The 17353-nt window shown below is 52.5% G+C and overlaps 1 protein-coding gene and 1 long non-coding RNA gene across 4 annotated transcripts in view; one reads left to right on the top strand and one right to left on the bottom strand.

Moving 5' to 3' along the window:
* The window catches only part of PKNOX2 (PBX/knotted 1 homeobox 2), a 229807-nt gene that overhangs the window by 197347 nt on the left and 15107 nt on the right, over window positions 1–17353 (top strand). For 2 of the 3 annotated variants that reach the window (XM_036449441.2, XM_036449442.2), the window contains exons 7-9: window positions 11949–12078; window positions 12434–12531; window positions 13165–13284. The exons of the other annotated variant lie outside the window; for it this stretch is intronic. In XM_036449441.2, the coding sequence (XP_036305334.1) occupies window positions 11949–12078; window positions 12434–12531; window positions 13165–13284 (348 nt within the window). The remainder of the gene's footprint in view (window positions 1–11948; window positions 12079–12433; window positions 12532–13164; window positions 13285–17353) is intronic. 3 annotated transcript variants of the gene reach the window in all.
* On the bottom strand, window positions 4756–10020 carry LOC118725537. The gene is made up of 3 exons (XR_004990039.2): window positions 9722–10020; window positions 8103–8105; window positions 4756–4768 (listed from the first exon to the last, which is right to left on the bottom strand). It is a non-coding gene; the product is annotated as an uncharacterized LOC118725537 (long non-coding RNA).

Here is a 17353-nt window from a genome sequence, read left to right as displayed (position 1 = left end):
TTTAATCCAAATGTGTCCCCCTCACCACCTCCTCAATATCATACTGTTCCCCCATCCAGCTCTGCGGGGTCAGGGCATGTTCCCTGCTTGGTGAGTTTTCTCTTTGGGGGTGCAACAGGCATGAGAAGTGAGGGAGACTGCTACTACCGAGCTACAGAACTACAAGTCTCAGGGACTCTCTCCTCATCCCTGGAAAGCCATCCTGCACCCTTGCGCCTGATAGTGGGTGTCCAGGCTCCTCAGAGCCCAGGCTTCTTACAGGGGCAGCATCCTCAGCAGGAAGGCTCTATTAGACTCTGACTCAGGGTTCTTCTGTCTTAGATGACACAAGCTACACCATCCACTGGAGAGAACCTAACTCCCACCTCCCTCGGGTATTAATTTGACCTGAAATCCATCCCTCTGTCTCCATGGAGATTTAAATCTCAGCTCTATGCCAGGACAAACCCGGCTGAGCCATGGTTCTCATTCAGTCGCCAAGCATTTGCAGGGCACTTACTGTACGCACCAAACAAGGCCAGTAAGAGGGACTATGAGTCACATCTGAAGAGCTAACCTGTGTGAGCAGTGGAAGACTGGGGGTCATGGGAGTACTGGGGAAGGGCAGGGAAGGAGCTGCCGAAGAGGAGCTGCGGAACAGGGTCTGAACTGAGCAAACCACGTGTGTGGCCTGAGGTTGCTCAGTCACCACTCAGCATCCTTCTTCCTCCCGCAGGGAAAGCCCAGGCCCAACCTGCACACCCTTATAGCCAGGGGGCTAGACAAGCATCAGGAAGGGTTGGCCCACTGTGATTGGAGATGTTGTAGATTCACTGGTCTTGGGAGGACTTCTTGGGGGAGGAAGCATTTCAGGCTTTTTGAAGGGGAGGAGTGTTAGTAGAGTCTCGGGGATCTCTGAAGGTGAGTGCTCCCAGCTAGAGAGAAATCTGGGAGAAGGTAAGAAACAGAGACAACCTTTCAGAATCCCTGGTGAGAAGGAGCATCTATTCAGACACCTACTGAACCTGCTGACTTCCAAGGAGAGAAAAAGAGCTGCAAGAAGCTAATAATGATGTCTACCTGTTGGAAGTGAAAATGGGGTCCTTTCACAAGCATTTCTGGGGACCCAGGCATGAGAGTTGAGGTGATGTGGTGAGATCTATTGGGATGGAAATGGAAAGCTGCCCTGGATGACTCATCTCTGTCTGTCCCGCTGAGGAAAAAGTCCAGCCTTGTCTTCATCAAGCCCAGAAGAAAGGCCACACAGCCCAAAATTATGTGCCTTCGGTTCAGCCCATGTCAGGGCTTAGTTCAGTTCAGTGTTTGGCCCCATCTGGCTGCCTTAGTTTCTGTTCCCGGCTGCGCTCAGATAGGCGCTGCATTGCTGCACCCAGGCTCAGGCCTGGAGCCTGTGTTTGGAGTCTGCGTGGTGGCCACAGGCAGCTGCTGGGACTGCATGGCCGCTATGGAGAGAGAAAGCAGGAACCAATGGGGCGAGAGCCTGTTAGGGGGGTGGGGAGTGAGGCTGGAGAGAGGGTTGTTAAGCTTGGATTACATTATCTCCGGCTTGGAAAGGACTAGGCATTCTTTCAAACTAGCCAATCAACTTCCCAATTTTTTTTTTGTGGGGGGGGGCTTCTTATGCATCCTCCCCCACTAACTAATTCATTTCCTAGATCTGGGAATTTTTGTCCCTTATCCAATCCGACCCTTTTCCCAGGCTAGGCTCCTCTCCTTTATAGTCTCATCTTGGCTTCTACTGCACATGCCTTAAGGTAGAATGACCACCCCTTGGGCCATCTGGGCTTCTATTGGGCATGCAACCAAGAGAGGAATTTGCCCTCCTTCCCCCCAAAATCCAGTACCTGGCTAGCAGTTCCCCTGGGGTAGACTCTTTCTGCTGGTTAAGGGAGTGCTCCAGGATTACCCAAATATTAAGTCCCAAGGGCAGAGGAGTGTGAATGCGCCTGTGGATGCTATTGCTTCTCATGAAGCAGGCCCAATATTTAATTCAGCTTCCTCGTTTATTATGCTCAAAATCTGATTCTCTTTGCTCCCTTTCTTTTTATTATTATTTTTTTTAATTGATTATGGTATCACATAATTGTCCTCATCCCCCCATTCCCATCCCAAACCCCTCCCCACATATACCCCCACCCCTCTGTTGTCCATGGCTACTGGCCAGGCCCATATGCATGCACACAAGTCCTTTGGTTGATCTCTTCCCCTTAACCCCACCCTTCTCTACTTTCCCTCTGAGGTTTGAAAGTCTGATCGCTGCTTCTCTTTCTCTGAGTCTGTTTTTGTTCATCAGTTTATGTTGTTCATTATTTCCTCTAGATGTGTGAGATCATGTGATCCAAGAAATACCCTTGTAAGAACCGAAACTGAGACAAGCCATAATGGTTATGCTGAGAGGCAAATGAATTAGTGCTCCCTTTCTTTATTAATATCTAGCTACCCACACGAACACAATCACCAACGATTTTAAAGGTAGAGGAGAGTAAAGGCAATGGGTAAGTTTGGAGACACATTAATTGAGTATCCAGCCACCTCTTGTGCTGCTCAAAGAAGACCTGGCAGACAAAGGCGAGAGCTTCAACCATTACTGTGCGTACCGGATGCTCTACATGTATTATCTTATTTATTCCTCACACAGAGGCTACGAAGTGCACATTATTTTCTCCATGTTGCACCCAAGGAAAGGGAAGCTCAGAGAAGTTAGGACACTGGCTCATGGTCACACACCTGATAAGCATCGACTCCAGGTCGATGTTCTACTTATAAGTCCTTTTGCCTTTTTTCTGGCACACAGGAAGGAGCACCAAGGGTCCTGGGGCCTGCCTAGGGAGGCACCACCCTGCTTAGCTGTAGCTCAGGGACTTAGAGACTAGAGGGGAGGAGCCCACTTGGGAAGCAAGCATTTGGGTTTGCTAATCTATTGAGAGTAGGGAGAAGAGAGGTGCAAAGTGAACAGAATACTGAGATTCTGGGCTTGGTCAACCAGATGCACTTCAGCCGAGTGCGTCCCTGAGAAAACAGGGGCCTCATCAGTGCCTCCCTCCTTGGGGAAGGTGGACTTACCTATTGACCTACACAAGGAGTTTGCATTTGCAAGATTAGCAGGAGGCCAGGGGGGTGGGGCAGTCACCTCAACCAGGTCCCGGAAGTTCTGCCCAGTGGCCAAGCACCAGCAAGTCTTTCCGGTGGGAGGGGGTAGGAGAAGGTGCCCTACCTGCAAGATCACCAGAGATGAAAAGGGAGCACCCCCAAACCAAACTGAGTAAATCCTGCCTTAGGCATTCAAGCTACCCCTCCTGCCAGTTCCTCCCTGAGCTGGAGGGCTGGGGGCAGGAGGGACCAGGAAGGCGGCCCTGCAGCCGGCCCAGTGAAACCCGAGCAGGCCTCCTTCTGGGAAGGAATGTTCCTTAAGAGCTGCAGCTGTTCCATGTCCCCACCGGCCCGAGTGCCTTTCCCCTGAGACCAAAGCCCCCACAGCAATGGAATCAGAACAGGATTAGGTGGCTCTTTACATGTGACTGGCTTCCCTGAGTTTGGGAACCCGGCTTTTTGAAGGGGCACTGCCAGGAGCGGGTGTCTGGGGACAGTGGCAACCTTCCCGCCCGCTGAGGCACACGCTCACCCTTTCTCAGGCCAAAGCCCAGGCAGGCCGCATATTAACTGAGCATCTACCATGTGCCCAACACTGTGCTAGGTCTTTTGGGGGAATTCAAAGATAGACCTCTCTTTCCCTCAAAAAGCCTGCAACAATAACAGGAAAACTCACAAAAGAAAACCCTACAACCAAACTAGAGAAATACTACACATGTGTAAGAAAAAAGCACATGTGTAGTATTTAGTATATAGTGAGTGGTGCCATCTGTCCAGTGCAGCGGTCGCCAACCTTTCAGATCTCACAGGCCATGGGTGCCCGCTGGTCCAGTGCATCTGGCCGCAGGAAGCATCAGAGTCAGAGGCTGGACCGTGGGGAGCGCTTTCCACAGACGCGCGGGTCTCAGAAGCATCTCCCCAACCCCAGCCCTGGCCAGTCAGAGACACACCCGCCCTCCTGGAGGCCTGGGAGTCTTTGGGGAGCCTCTCTGAGCTGGTGGATCAGCAGAGACGCCTAGTGGCCGGAGGTGTGGATGGCAGACAGCTGGGGCCCCTATCCCCTCAACCCACCCACAGGAGAAACCTTAGGGAATGAATGGCCTTGGTTTTTCTAGTCTTCAGGGGGAGAGACGTTTACAAGTCATCCAGTTTGTCCCCCTTTTCACAGGCATCCGGGTAAGATAAAAATTCCAGCCTTTCAAAGTAGCTCACAAGAAAAGCTGTCCTATCAGTTCTTGCCTTCGCTCCTCATTTCTTCCTCCATCGTGGTTTATTCCGGGAGTGTCTTCCTTTAGTGGAAGTTGAGTCTTCCCGGGCAGCATAAGCTCTCTCCCTATGAGCTGGGAGGATCGGCGGCCGGCGGGTCGGACTCAGTTCCTCCTCGGCTGACTGCAGGCTGACTGCAGGCTGCAGCGTCAGGGTTCATGGTCACTGGCAGGCCACTGTGCACTCCCCACCCCTACTCCCCTTAGCTTCCAGAGGCAATCACAGAGCCTTCGCTCTTTCTTAGTAAGGTCTTTCTTTTAAACAAGTCATCTTTTTGTTGTTGTTCCAAAAATTAGGCTTGGAGTAAAGCTCACCTGGTGACCACTGTGATCCAGCAAAAATGACTGATGGCCCCAGGGAGCGAGGGCCCTCTAGCTGGTCATGGCCAAGTCCAGGGGGTGCAAGCTCTCTGCTGGGGGGGTTGTTTTTTAATATCTTTATTGACTACAGAGAGGAAGGGAGAGGGCAAGAGAGATAGAAGCATCGATGATAGAATCATCCACCAGCTGCCTCCTGCAAGCCCCCACCCCACTGGGGATTGAGCCCCCAACCTGGCCATGTGCCCCGACCTAGAACTGAACTCTAACCTCCTGGTTCATAGGTCGATGCTCAACCACTGAGCCACACTGGCTGGGCTCTCTGCCATTTTGAAGCTGCTGCCTACTGCTCTGCCCCCTCCCGAGGGCTCTGGGCCTCTCTGTGTCTCCAGGGAACAGTAGGAGCAGGAGGCCAGGCTTACGGGGAGGCCTGGGAAGGCTCCTTCCCTCCGACTCCTGAGCCATCACTGTGGCCTCTGAGACATCACTCCGGAAAACTACGAAAGCGTTCAGCTTCTTGGCCTGTTTCCTTCCGGAAAATAAACCTTGCTACTAGGAAGCAAGAGGCCATGGACTCCCCAGTCCGATGGAGTGGCCCCACCACAGAAGCCGGGGAAGTACCCAGGATTCCCCGCGTGTGGGAACATGTCGCCATGTTCCTGGGGGGGGACAAGACAGAGAGCCCTTGGGCTGGATAACCAGCTCCAGCCCCTGGTCTGGACACTTCCAGCGGAGACGTGAGACGAGCTGGAAGTGCCCCTCGCCTCGTTAGGGGAGCTCGGGGGCTGGGAGGAAAGCGCGCCGTGCATGCGGGTCTAGAGAGAGCAGCGTCACCCGGATTGGAGTCTGATGATCCCCGGGAGGAGGCTGAGGGGAAGCTAATAATACCGTGTGCTTAGCCAACAGTTTCTCCCCCAGGGGCTCCCACAGCTGCCACAGCAGCTCCCTCCTCAGAAAGACCTATAGACTGTTCCCAGAGACTCGGAGCCCTGTCGTCTCCATAGAGACAGATTCAACCTGAAATAGCTGCCGAGTCAAGTCTCAAAGCCCGTCAGGGGCCACAGCACCACCCTCAGGGTGCACCCATGGCCAGGACCGTCCTAAGCAGGGAGGCGGGAATGAGGGCACGCGGCGAGGACTGACGCCATGGCAGGTGTGTACCCCACATGAATCTTCCATTGCAAGCTGCCCTGGGACTGCTGGGACAGCTGTCAGTCATGGCCGTGCCACTCCCTAGCTGAGTGACTTCAGCCAAAAAAGGCGGGAAGTGACTTATTGTGTGCCTAAATGCGCCCATCACTGCGCATGTGGGCGGGGCCTGGCTGGCTGACCACAGAGCACACTCTCTGTGGGAGCCTCAGGGGTACACTCAGAGCCGGGATGCCTGGGTTCGAGGCACAGCAGCTTGACTAGGAAATAACTTCCACTTTCTGGACCTCAACTCCTAATCGGGCAAATGTAAAAATGTCTCCCCGGCTGACCACATAGGGAGTGGTGAGATGGAAATGAAATAGCATGCGAGAGGATGCTTTCTACTATTCACGTGTGTGGTGAATGGGGAGTTTCCAGACCCATCTGATCTTTGGGATCCCCTGGGGGAGGTTAGTAAAAGGCAGATTGCTGAGGCTCTGATTCAATGGCCCTGAGAATCTGTATCTTTAAAAACATGCCAGTCCTGTTTGGTGTGGTTCAGTTGGTTGGGTGATATATATGGGAAGGTTGCTGGTTTGATTTCCAGTCAGGGCACATGCTTGGGTCGTGGGCTCTATCCCTTGGGTTGTGCAGGAGGCAGCCAATCAATGGTTTGCTCTCACATCAATGTTTCTTTCTCCCTTTCCTTCTCCCCTTTCCTCTCCTCTCTCTTTAAAAATCAATTTTAAGATCTTTAAAACACACACACACACACACACACACACACACAACCTAGTGTTCATACAGGTTTGTAAATCAGCTCATATCTACAAATGTAAGGGGTGAATATTATTTTCCAGGACCTCAAAGATGCCAAGGTTTTGCTTCTTTCTTCTGCCCAGTTAAGATGCGGCCAGCCTGGCCCCACCCTAGGTCTCCTTCCCTGACGTTCTCCATCCCACTCCTTTGCTGATAGAACTTGGCTGCCTCTCAGAACCTCCCAGCACAGACCCAGGGCAGGAGGACAGGGTAGGCAAGAAAAGGGTCTGCTCCAATACATACATTGCCCTTCTTTACCCAGACAGGGTGAGCTGGCATGGAGGTGGGCCAAGCCGAAAGGCAGAGAAACAGCCAGAGTTTGAATAAGCAGATGAAGTATTTGCTGATGGGAAAGGCTCACTCTTTTGCCTTGGCTAGTAAAATGTGTGTTGGTTGAATCCCAAGGCACACCTCTTGTATTCATTTTACTGATTTTGTGTCTTTCTAACATAGTTGGATGGTTGGGGGTGGGGGAGGAATGTGGGACAACTTTTATGTTTGAAATCCCCCAATATTTTTACCCAATGAGAAACGCCGTGTTGCAGATGAGTTCAAACAAGAGATCATCGAAAAGTCATCATGAGGTTTAGGGTAAGGTGATCAGACGTCCCGCTTTTGGCGGGACAGTCCCGATTTTTAACAATTTGTCCCACGTCCCATGACATTTTAAAACAGTCCCTTAGTTTAGGGTGAGTGCATGGCCGGACCTCCTCCCCTATTAAACTCACCTGCCAGGTTTGCTTCAGCTTCATCATTCGGCAACCATCCTGGGAGAATGGTTGGCTGGGGGGATGGTTAAGAGGAGCTTAACCTTGATGCAGACACATAGGTGAGACTCAGGCTTTCAGGGTTATTGGATGTCAGCACTGGGCAGACATGTTCTGTAAACGGGGGCACTGAGCCCTCAGAAGGACCCTGACTTGCCAGTCCCCAGACCCATTGTTTTTGCCCCGGTGCCCACGCTGTCTTTGTGCTCTGGGTGTGGGTTCACAGACAAGAAAAAGCTAAAGAAGTTCATCACCACCAAACCAGTATTATATGAAATGTTGAAGAGTATTCTTTAAGAACAAAAAGATTTTAAAAAATATGAACAAAATGCCCAGATGAGGCCCAGCTGTGAAGCAAGGCAGGCCGGTGCTGGTGATGGGTCTTGGGCCTTTAATTGATACGTTTGGAGCTCCCTGACCCAGCTGCAACTTGTTTTGAGGGATTTTTTAGCCTGAGCAGGGATTGGTCAGTTAGACGCAAAAGCTGCTGCTCATAGGTTGGGTACGGTTTTCAATTGGATGAGGTGGGTGGGGTCTCAGGGAATTACCAGGGCAAAGCAAACAGAAATGGCTGCCAGTCCTACAACCACGAAGTCCCAGCATAGGAACTATGATCCCTGTGAGTACCTCCTTCTGCGAGTAAGCGGCCCCCGAGTTCCTGCCCAGATGCCAGACAGTCCAGCTCCTCCTGGTATGTGTCTGTGTCCCCCACAGCCTCACCCTGGTGCCGGCTTTTAAGAGGAGCAGCTGGGTCTCCAGCAGCCTCTGAACCCCAATCCGCACTGGTTTTTACAGCCCATACTTCTTACTGCCCAGAGGGACTTCTTTTCCCAGCTCTGGGACCCTGGGCTGGGGGGCTGGTGTGGGGCTGGGGCCCCTCGCTCCTCCAGCCTCAAAGACTATCTCCCTCCTGATTAACAAAAAAAACAGCACCCATGGGTGCCGGCCCGGCCCATTCTGCATCTCTGCACCTCCTACCGATCTCTGTGTGCTTTCTTCTTGCCTTCTCTAGTTGTAGGACTTCATTCAGGCAGCTTTCCAGTGGTTCTGTATTTTAGTTGTAATTTTGATGTGGCTGTGGGAGGCGGCGAGGACACTGCCATCTTCCTTGTCTGTTGGAATATGTGGCTTTTAAAGGCCTTTTGAGAAACTAAGCTTTTGCAAGTCAGACTCGGTGTTAGACTTGAACTGCATCTGGGGGAGGCCAAGTGTTCTGCTCAAACAGTGCACCCCTCTGGCTGGGAGGTGCTCAGTCCCAGAAAGGGGAAGGTCGGGAAAGAGCTGCCCTCCCCTTCCAAGGTCACCGCAGAGGTGAGCCAAGGCCCTGCCAAGCCTGGTGGGTGGGGGAGCGGGAGTGACTCCAGTTCCCCAGGTGCTGCTGCTCTGGGCCAGGCACAGTCCGGAGGGTGGACACGCAGCTCTGAAGGAGATACCCGGGAGTAGGGGGCGGGGGGCTGAAGGGCTGACTCGTGAGATTCATCCATCAGTGCTGCCAGGGTCTGGGAAGCAACCCCTGGGCCTCCCATGCTCCTCCTGGGTCTGTTGCTACAGGCAGGCAGTTATTGGCCAAGGTTTCCTCCAAATACGCGTCTCTCCCCTTCCACACTCTGTCTGGACTGTCCCTGGAGGCTGGAGGCTCAAACTTCTGTCAGTCCTAAAACAAAAGCTGGGAAGCGGGGGTCTTCTTTTCTCCCCAATTTGGTGCTTTTTTTTTTCTTTTTCCTTTTTTTTTTCTTTTTTCTTTTTTCTTTTTTTATATTTTTATTTTTTTTTTTACAGAGGGGAAGGGAGAGGGATAAAGAGTTAGAAACATTGATGAAAGAGAAACATCTATCAGCTGCCTCCTGCACACCCCCTACTGGGGATGTGCCCACAACCAAGGTACATGCCCTTGACTGGAATCGAACCTGGGACCCTTCAGTCCACAGGCCAGTGCTCTATCCGCTGAGCCAAACCAGTCAGGGCTCTTTTCTTTTTTTCTTGATGGTTTACTTGAGTCCATTCAACACATGCCTTAGGAATCCAGCTGTGAGCAGGGAATCCAGCTGCTGGCAGCCAGTGGGCACCTGGTTCTGTAACCGGACAACTAGGGGGTCAGGGCTGCCTGTCACTACTTAAGCCAATGAAGCAGAGATGGGGTTGAATCCTATATGAGCATTTATTCCAGTAATGCCGGCAGTGTGGGAGAGCAGCAGGTCACCCACAAAATCTGCCTCTCCCCATAAGCCAGCTGCTTATATTGGGTAGAAGGACAGAGATTACAGGCATGGGGAAGTAGGCACAGGATAATCATGCAGGCTGGGGGGGGGGGGGGTCTCAGAGGGCGGGCACCCCGGGACCAGATTACAGGCAAAAGGGGCTGGGGTTGTAAAGAGCAGGTGCCTCCAGGACTAGATTGTTTCAGCCACGAGGTTGTAAATCTTTCCATGATGACAGGCAGTTCTCAGGGAAAGGAGGATGGACTGCATTCCGATGTTAGCGCCCATGTCCCAGGGCACATAACTCCCAGCCAGGTTAGAGTGTGCTTTCTCTAATCAGAACAGAGCCATCGTGGTTAACAGAGCATGATTAACATTTCTTATTTTATTTCTTAAAACTAATAGCTAGTCCCCACGATTACATTTCTGCCCCTAACAGCTCAAGCCCTGTTTTCAAATGAGGAGCTGTGGGCAGAGGAGCTGAGACCAGGCAGGTCTTCATGGCTCCTTCCATCACACTTCATCCGCTGCCTGTCTCATCTTCCCCCACCTCTCACTCACCAACCCCTTCCTCACAAACTCCCCAGAACCCAGCCCCCAGGCAGGGAGGGCCCGCTGCCCCTGTGCAGCCTGCAGCCCAGTCTCCTTCCCCTCTGGCCGCAGTCCATTGACAAGTCTGAGCGCTTCCTTGCTCAGCTGGTAAATGGCAATGAGGAGTCAGGAAAAAAAAAAAAGTTCTTTTTAGCTGCTTTGCTTACTGCAGAGAAAATCATCCACTGGGAACATGGGCCTGGCAGGGTGACGTGGGGGAAAGGGACCCTGCTTACAGTGAGAGTCTGTGGGGCTGAGGAAGAGGAAGGAATCCATGCAACGTGCATACAGTTGAGGCTCCTAAGAGATGCCCTGAGGAGATGGGTAATGAAGGGGGTGGGGTGGCTGTTTTTTTTATTATTATTATTTTTTTTAATTTTATTTTATTTTCCCCCCTCCCTCCCTCTCACCCATCCCCTCCCTCCCCAGAGTTTTATGTCCATTGGTTGTATTTATATGCATGTATACAAGTCCTTCAGTTGATCTATTATCTCCCCCAGATCCTCCTCCCCTCCCCACTGAAATTTGACAATCTGCTTGTTGCTTTACTGTCTCTGTATCTATCTTTTGGTTCATCAGTTTATAATGATCTTTATTATCCACAAATGAGTGAGGTCATGTGGTGTTTCTCTTTCATTGATTGGCTTATTTCACTCAGCATGATGTTCTCCAATTCCATCCAGGTTGCTGCAAATGATGAGAATTTCTTCTTTTTTATGGCAGCATAGTATTCCATTGTGTAGATGTACCATAGTTTTTGGATCCAATCATCTGCTGACAGGCACCTAGGCTGTTTCCAAATTCTGGCTATTGTAGATTGTGCTGCTATGAACATAGGGGTGCATATATCTTTTCTGATTGGTGTTTCTAGTTTCTTGGGATATATTCCTAGGAGTGGGATTACTGGATCAAATGGGAGTTCCATTTTCAGTTTTTTGAGGAAATTCCACACTGTTCTCCACAGTGGTTGCACCAGTCTGCATTCCCACCAGCAGTGCACGAGGGTTCCTTTTTCTCCACAACCTCGCCAACACTTGTCGTTTGTTGATTTATTGATGTTGGCCATTCTGACAGGTGTGAGATGGTACTGCATTGTTGTTTTGATTTGCATCTCTCGGATAATTAGTGACTTTGAGCATGTTTTTTATTATTTTCTAACACGTAGCTCTCAGGAGCCAGGCACTGAACTGGGTGCTAAGGATGCAAAGATAAAACTGCAGAGGCTGCTTTGTGTGTGGACTCGGAGTAGAAAGTGCTGGGCTGTAGGTGCGCCCAAAGGTGGGGGGGCGGGGGAGGCACTCGGAGCAGACCCAGTGAGAAGGCTGGCTGGTGCTTCAATGCTGCTTCCCAGCCCCGCTGCACAGGAGAGCCACCAGGGAGCTTTTAAAGCCCAAGCCCGGGCCACAGCCCTGAGCAAGCAGATCAGAATCCCTGGGTCTGGAACCCGGGCATCAATGGTGGGGACTCCATAGTGAGGCCAAGTGGGGAACTCGAGTTCACAATCATTTATGTCTCAGGTTTGCAGGGGAATGGGATGGCTAACTGGGTGACTTGTCGGTTGGTTGGTTGGTTGGTTGGTTTTTATCTTGAGCCTTCTTATTCACTTTTTCTAGAAGCCCCAGAGAATTACCTTTCCAATTTGGGTGTGAGTGTGGGAACAGGAAGGAGGGAGGAGGGGAGGCAGGAAGGGGAGGGAAGAGGAGGAATTGGGCTGTGGCATCTAAGCTCTTAGCAACATTGTCAACGAACCACACCTCCCTCACTGCCAGGACCTCCTGCAGAATTCTCCCAATTCCATGTCCGGAGTCTCCAATAACCCCCAGGGGATTGTGGTCCCAGCCTCAGCGCTCCAGCAGAGCAGCATCGCCATGACAACTGTCAACTCACAAGTGGTGTCAGGTTGGTGCACGGGTCTGTGGGGACACTCCTGGGAAGAGGAAAGGTGGCCCCAAGGGGCCTACGGCGGGGTGAGGGGCAGGGCAGTGCACAGGTGCCCCTGGAAATGGGAGAGGGGCTCCCCGCTGAGTTTGTTAGCTAAAGAGTTCTGTGGTTTATAGATGGTTAGCATCAAGACTTCACTGTATGGTTTGGAACACATGTGGGTCAAAGTCTCATGAGCCCCTCAGAGGCCAAGCAAGGTGATCATCCTTTCCCCAGTACGCACCCCCATCCTGCCCCTTCCCACAGGGGCTGAGTACTTCCAGAGCAGAAAGTGCCTCCATGACAGGGGACACAAAACTGGTTGTCTCCTCAGGTGGAGCCTTATACCAGCCAGTTACCATGGTAACCTCCCAGGGTCAGGTGGTCACCCAAGCAATCCCCCAGGGAGCCATCCAGATCCAGAACACACAGGTGAGTGTGTGTCCCAGCGTGTGCACGTTTGCATGGGTGTGGGGGAGGGCAACCAACCAAGGTCACTTACCACCTGGTAGGCACCTCACACAAGTTACTCATTTACTCCCCATTATTCTCCTAAGAGGTAACATCACCCCCACTTTCCAGTTAAGAAGCTGGGTGCTGGAGAGGTTTTATCATTTTCTGCGATTTTGCTGCCTCCCCATTACATCCAAGGCTCCTGTTTCTGATCCGGAGCTCAGTGAGCAGAGGGGTCTGGGGAGACCTCTCTGAGCCTCAGAGTTCTTATCCACCCAGCAGGTACGCACAGCTCCACAACCTACAGGCTGCTGTGCGGGCTCACCATGGTAACAGACAGGAAGTCACTTGGCAAACTGTAAACCCTTCCAGAAAGGCTTAACTATTGGATGGTTTATGGTTTCCTCTGTCTCTTCTCTCACCCCTTCTCCACATCCCCTCTCCCTCCTTCTCCATTCTGTGAGGTGAAGGGAAAGGTGACCTCCCAGGGCCCTAGAGTGAGCTGGGAAGGGGGCTGGCAGCAAGAGCCTGCCATCATCACCATGGCAACAGGTCCCTAGCTGCCAGTCTGCCAGGCTGCTGATGCTGACTTTTTCTCCACGTGCCCTGAAGGTTAACCTTGACCTCACTTCCCTCCTGGACAATGAGGATAAGAAGTCCAAGAACAAGCGAGGAGTCTTGCCCAAGCACGCCACCAATATCATGCGTTCTTGGCTCTTCCAGCATCTCATGGTGAGTGTGTGTGGGTGCAGCGGCACCCCCAGGTCCACAGAGGGCGTGGCCTCAGAGAGAGGCTCTCTGGTTGGGTATCATCTTCCCGACCCAGGTCAGAGGGAAGCTCCCACGAGAACTCAAGCTGGGAGTCTGTCCCTAGTGCTTGCTGCTGCTGCCTTAGAAAAAGGGCGACTCCAGAGGGTGTGGGACAGACATATTCTGACTTAAATACTGGGAGTGTTCGGAACTGTTTGGTGAACAGAGTGAAATTCTGTGGGGCCGGGCCTGAGCTTCCTGGTCCAGAACCCACCTCCCAGGCAGCCCACTCACCCTGCCCTTCTCTTAAGGAGGAAATGTTCATTCTCTGCTCTTCTGGGTCCCGGAGTCCCCACTGCTGGGGAAGCTGAGGTGTGTGTCCCCCTCTTGCGTGGCGCCCCAGCACATTGCAGGGGGCCATGGTTGAGCCCATAGGCTCTGGAGGGGCACGGGCCGAGATCCTGGCTTCCTCGCATGTCCGGCTCAGCTCTGTGATGCAGAGCAAAGGCTTTCATAAGCCTTGTGGCCACTTTCGTGAAATGGAGACAGCGCCTTGGGTTTAACTGTGTGTGTGTAAAGTGCCCACTGTGTGCACTGAGATGGAGCTGTGTGCTTGTAGGGCTCGTTGAAATAGCGACTTCGGTTGACCGTCAGGAATTACCTCGATGACTTTAGCCCCTAGCACCATCTCAGAGCCAAAGACCAGTGACTGTCTGGGCTGAGTGTGAGAGAGTGTGTGCGCACACATATGTGAATGTCTGTGTCTGTCCAGGATGCGGAGATGGTGTCTGTGAACATGGATGGGCTCTCAGCCGCCTGGAAGCGTGGCCTGGCAGGACATAGACACACAGATGCAGGACAGACAGCAAAGTTGGGACTAGAACTAGAGACATATTTTGGCCTGTGAAGTGTGGGAAGAACCGAGTCAGGAATTTCTTTCTCAATCAAATGGATTATGGGAATCAGTCAGTCCATCCATCAAGGCACAGTTCTTCACTGAAGTGGGAGGGCCTCCATAGCCATGAGCCTGGGCCTGGCAGTGCTCTCAGATGCGGGGCCCCAAGGACTGCCTCAGAGGGGGCTGTGCACTGCATGGCCAGGAGAACTGCCCTGGGGGCTCACTGTGGGGCCGGGGCTTGGCATCTCCCCACATATCCCTCTTCCCTCTCACCCCCAGGGACTTGGGGCCCCCAGACGTTCGCTGAGGGAATATAGTCTGAAAACACCCCCAGGGAACAAATGGTAACCTACTTTGGAGAGAAGGGGTGGACAGCTGAGAATTCAGGTGAGAAGAGGTTGGAACGACTCCCAGGACAGGAGCCAGGGCCAGCCCAGGCCACCCGGGAGCAGCCCTGATGGGAGCTGGAGTTCACAGAGATGGCGGGGAGCTACGTCGGCCTGCCCCGATGTCACGCTGCCAGAGGCTGTCTGCAGCCTTGTGCTGTGGGAGGTAGGACTGCAGGGTCCAGGGTGTGGGAGAAGCTCACGGGCCAAACCTGAGCTCAGATCTAGGCCTCAGCCCTCACCGCCACCTGGCCACGCCTACCTCTGCGCAGGAGATGATGAAGCAGTGGATGCATCGCTGAGACCCTAGCACACTGTGGTGCTTAATGATGTCAGCTCCCCTTCCTTCTCTCCTTCCTCTCCTCCCACCTCCCTCCCATGTTGAAGACTGATGTGAACATACCTTCAAACTCACTTCTGAGGGGGAGAACAGGCAGGTGCAGGAGGGAGAGGAGGCTGCAAGGTGATTTCCGTGCACAGAGCCCTTACTTCCAGGCCAGCACCCCTCAGGGACTCCCATCACCCGCTGTGGGCGCCTCCTCAGCCACCTGCCACTCCCCGTGTGCAGCTCATGAGACTGGAGGGCCATCCGCTGAGTCCCTCCTGGCTGGGCCTCCCCTCTGACCTCAGTCCATGTCCTACCTCTCGGCCCTCCCTGCTGAGCCTCCTCTGTAGCTCACGGTCTTTTCTTTCCACTCCCACCAGATGGGATGGCAGAGGAAGGTCAAGGTGGACAGGGAGGAGGAGCCAGGGGGCTCCCCCACAGGGACCTGGGACAGTGGGAGGACTTGTTGAAAAGCATGAGTAAGCTTTCCCTGCCCACAACCTTCCCACCCCCTGGACCCTCTCCAGCGCAGAGAGCACACAAGCGCAGGTGCTATTAATAAAGCACTTAACCCTGGCAGAGTCCTCCCCCGTTAATGCCTTCCCCGCGGCAGCCATCGGCAGAGGACAAGGGAGTGACCGCTGGGCCTTTGGGAGGGAGGGGAGGAGTCACACTTAAGACACGATCGTTCCCTCTCAGCTGGCTGGAACAGTGAACAGGTTTTTGAGGCAAAGACCCCGTATTTTGTGAATCAATTAGAGTCAGGTGGCTGGCCTGTGTCTGATCTGTTACACCTGCTGAGTTCGCCATCAGGGGATCCTAAGAAAAGGGACCAGTGCTGCTCCTTGCCTGTCCTGTATGGACGTGTGTGTGTGTCAGCTTCCATGTCTTAGGTCTCTGACTCGGCAGTAAATGCTCCATAACGGGGAGTGGATGTTACTCCTCCCACGTGTCCTGCCCCCTCCAGAAGCGTGGGGAACTGTAGGTTCCACAGTCAGCGTGTTCTTCCTTCTCAGTGCGCAGGGGGCGCTGTGTGCTTGCAGGGCGGGGTTGTCCTGAGCTGTCCCCAAACACATCTGATCACTAAGTCTCCGTTTTATCTGTTGCTTTGGAGAACAGCCCTGAGGCTTGTTCTGGGGAGGTGCAGCCCCATTTTAGGAAAGAGGGGAGAAGAGGGCAGAACGTCAGCACAAGGGATGTTTTCATTCCGGTGCAGCGGGACCACAAATAGGTCGATTGGTTCACTGGAGACCGCTGGTTAAAGAAAGAACCACCGAAAAGGCACATTTTTACTTTAGTTTAAAATATATACATTTATTTATTTTAAAAAGGCATACATATAGGTTATATGGAACCAAGATCTTTTTCTAATTCAAATTTGTCATTTTACTTGCATGAATCTCTCCTATACTATAACATCTATAAATTCCATCTTTGTTTAAAGTGGAATAAGAATTTTGACATTTGGCAAGTAGTCTCGCTGCCGGATCTTCCTGGATTTTTATTGTGTGTTCCAGTTTTTTAACATCTGCCTCACTGCACCATACTGCGTGGTATTTCCAGAGCATTCTATTTAGGGTTTTCTGGTGCGTGTGTGTGTGTGTGTGTGTGTGTGTGTGTGTTGTTGTTGTTGTTGTTGTTTCTTTAGTAACAATAACTCCTTTTTGCACTCGTATTTCATTGATTTGCAGAATGGGTGGTTACATTACATGGTTACACTAGCACGTGTAACTGGCACAAGCCAATTTCGTACAAACACCGCTGACTTCCTGATAAGCAGATAAATTCGCCAATGAACTTCCTGCAAAGTAGCCTGTGTATCTCGACCATTCAGGGCAGAGTGGGCACAAGTCCTGCTGGTCTGCAGCGGACACGGGGCCTGGTACCATCTGAAACGTGGCTACCGGAGGTCGGGCCTCAGAACCTGTCGCAGATGCTGGCTCCCTGCTGTCTTGTTTCTCGGGGGGAAGTTGGGACTCTGGCCCCCTTTGTCCTGTGTCGCTTCTTACCGTGGCCACTGCTCCGTGGCATTAGCAGCTTCAGAAATGTGTCCCGGTGACAGGAGGCTCCTGGGACGGAGACTGCGCCCTGGCCTTTTGCTGTTAGGCCGGTGTCATCCGTTAGCTGCCGCGCTGCCGGTCCCTGAAGCACCAGTGATATTTCTTGCTCTCGCATTTGGGCTGGAAGAGGCTAGACTCCTGCTGGAAGCAGTGGTTCCCTAGAAACCCAGAGCGGGTGAGAAATGCAGCAGAGGGCCCGTACTTCCTCCCCAGCTTCTGGCCTGTCCCCCACTCCAGATCCCAGTCTCTTCCTGCCCTGCTGGGTGATTCTGCTGATTTCCATCCAAAATATGGCTGTTTTCTGGGTTATAGCCCCTTCCCCCCTCCCCACTCCAACACATGAGCAGCTTTACAGAATATTCTGTGTGGAAAAGGGGTGGGG

The sequence above is a fragment of the Pipistrellus kuhlii genome, unplaced genomic scaffold (assembly GCF_014108245.1).
Source record: "Pipistrellus kuhlii isolate mPipKuh1 unplaced genomic scaffold, mPipKuh1.p scaffold_m20_p_20, whole genome shotgun sequence".
Taxonomy (NCBI): domain Eukaryota; kingdom Metazoa; phylum Chordata; class Mammalia; order Chiroptera; family Vespertilionidae; genus Pipistrellus; species Pipistrellus kuhlii.
This window is presented reverse-complemented; position numbering and strand designations above follow the sequence as displayed.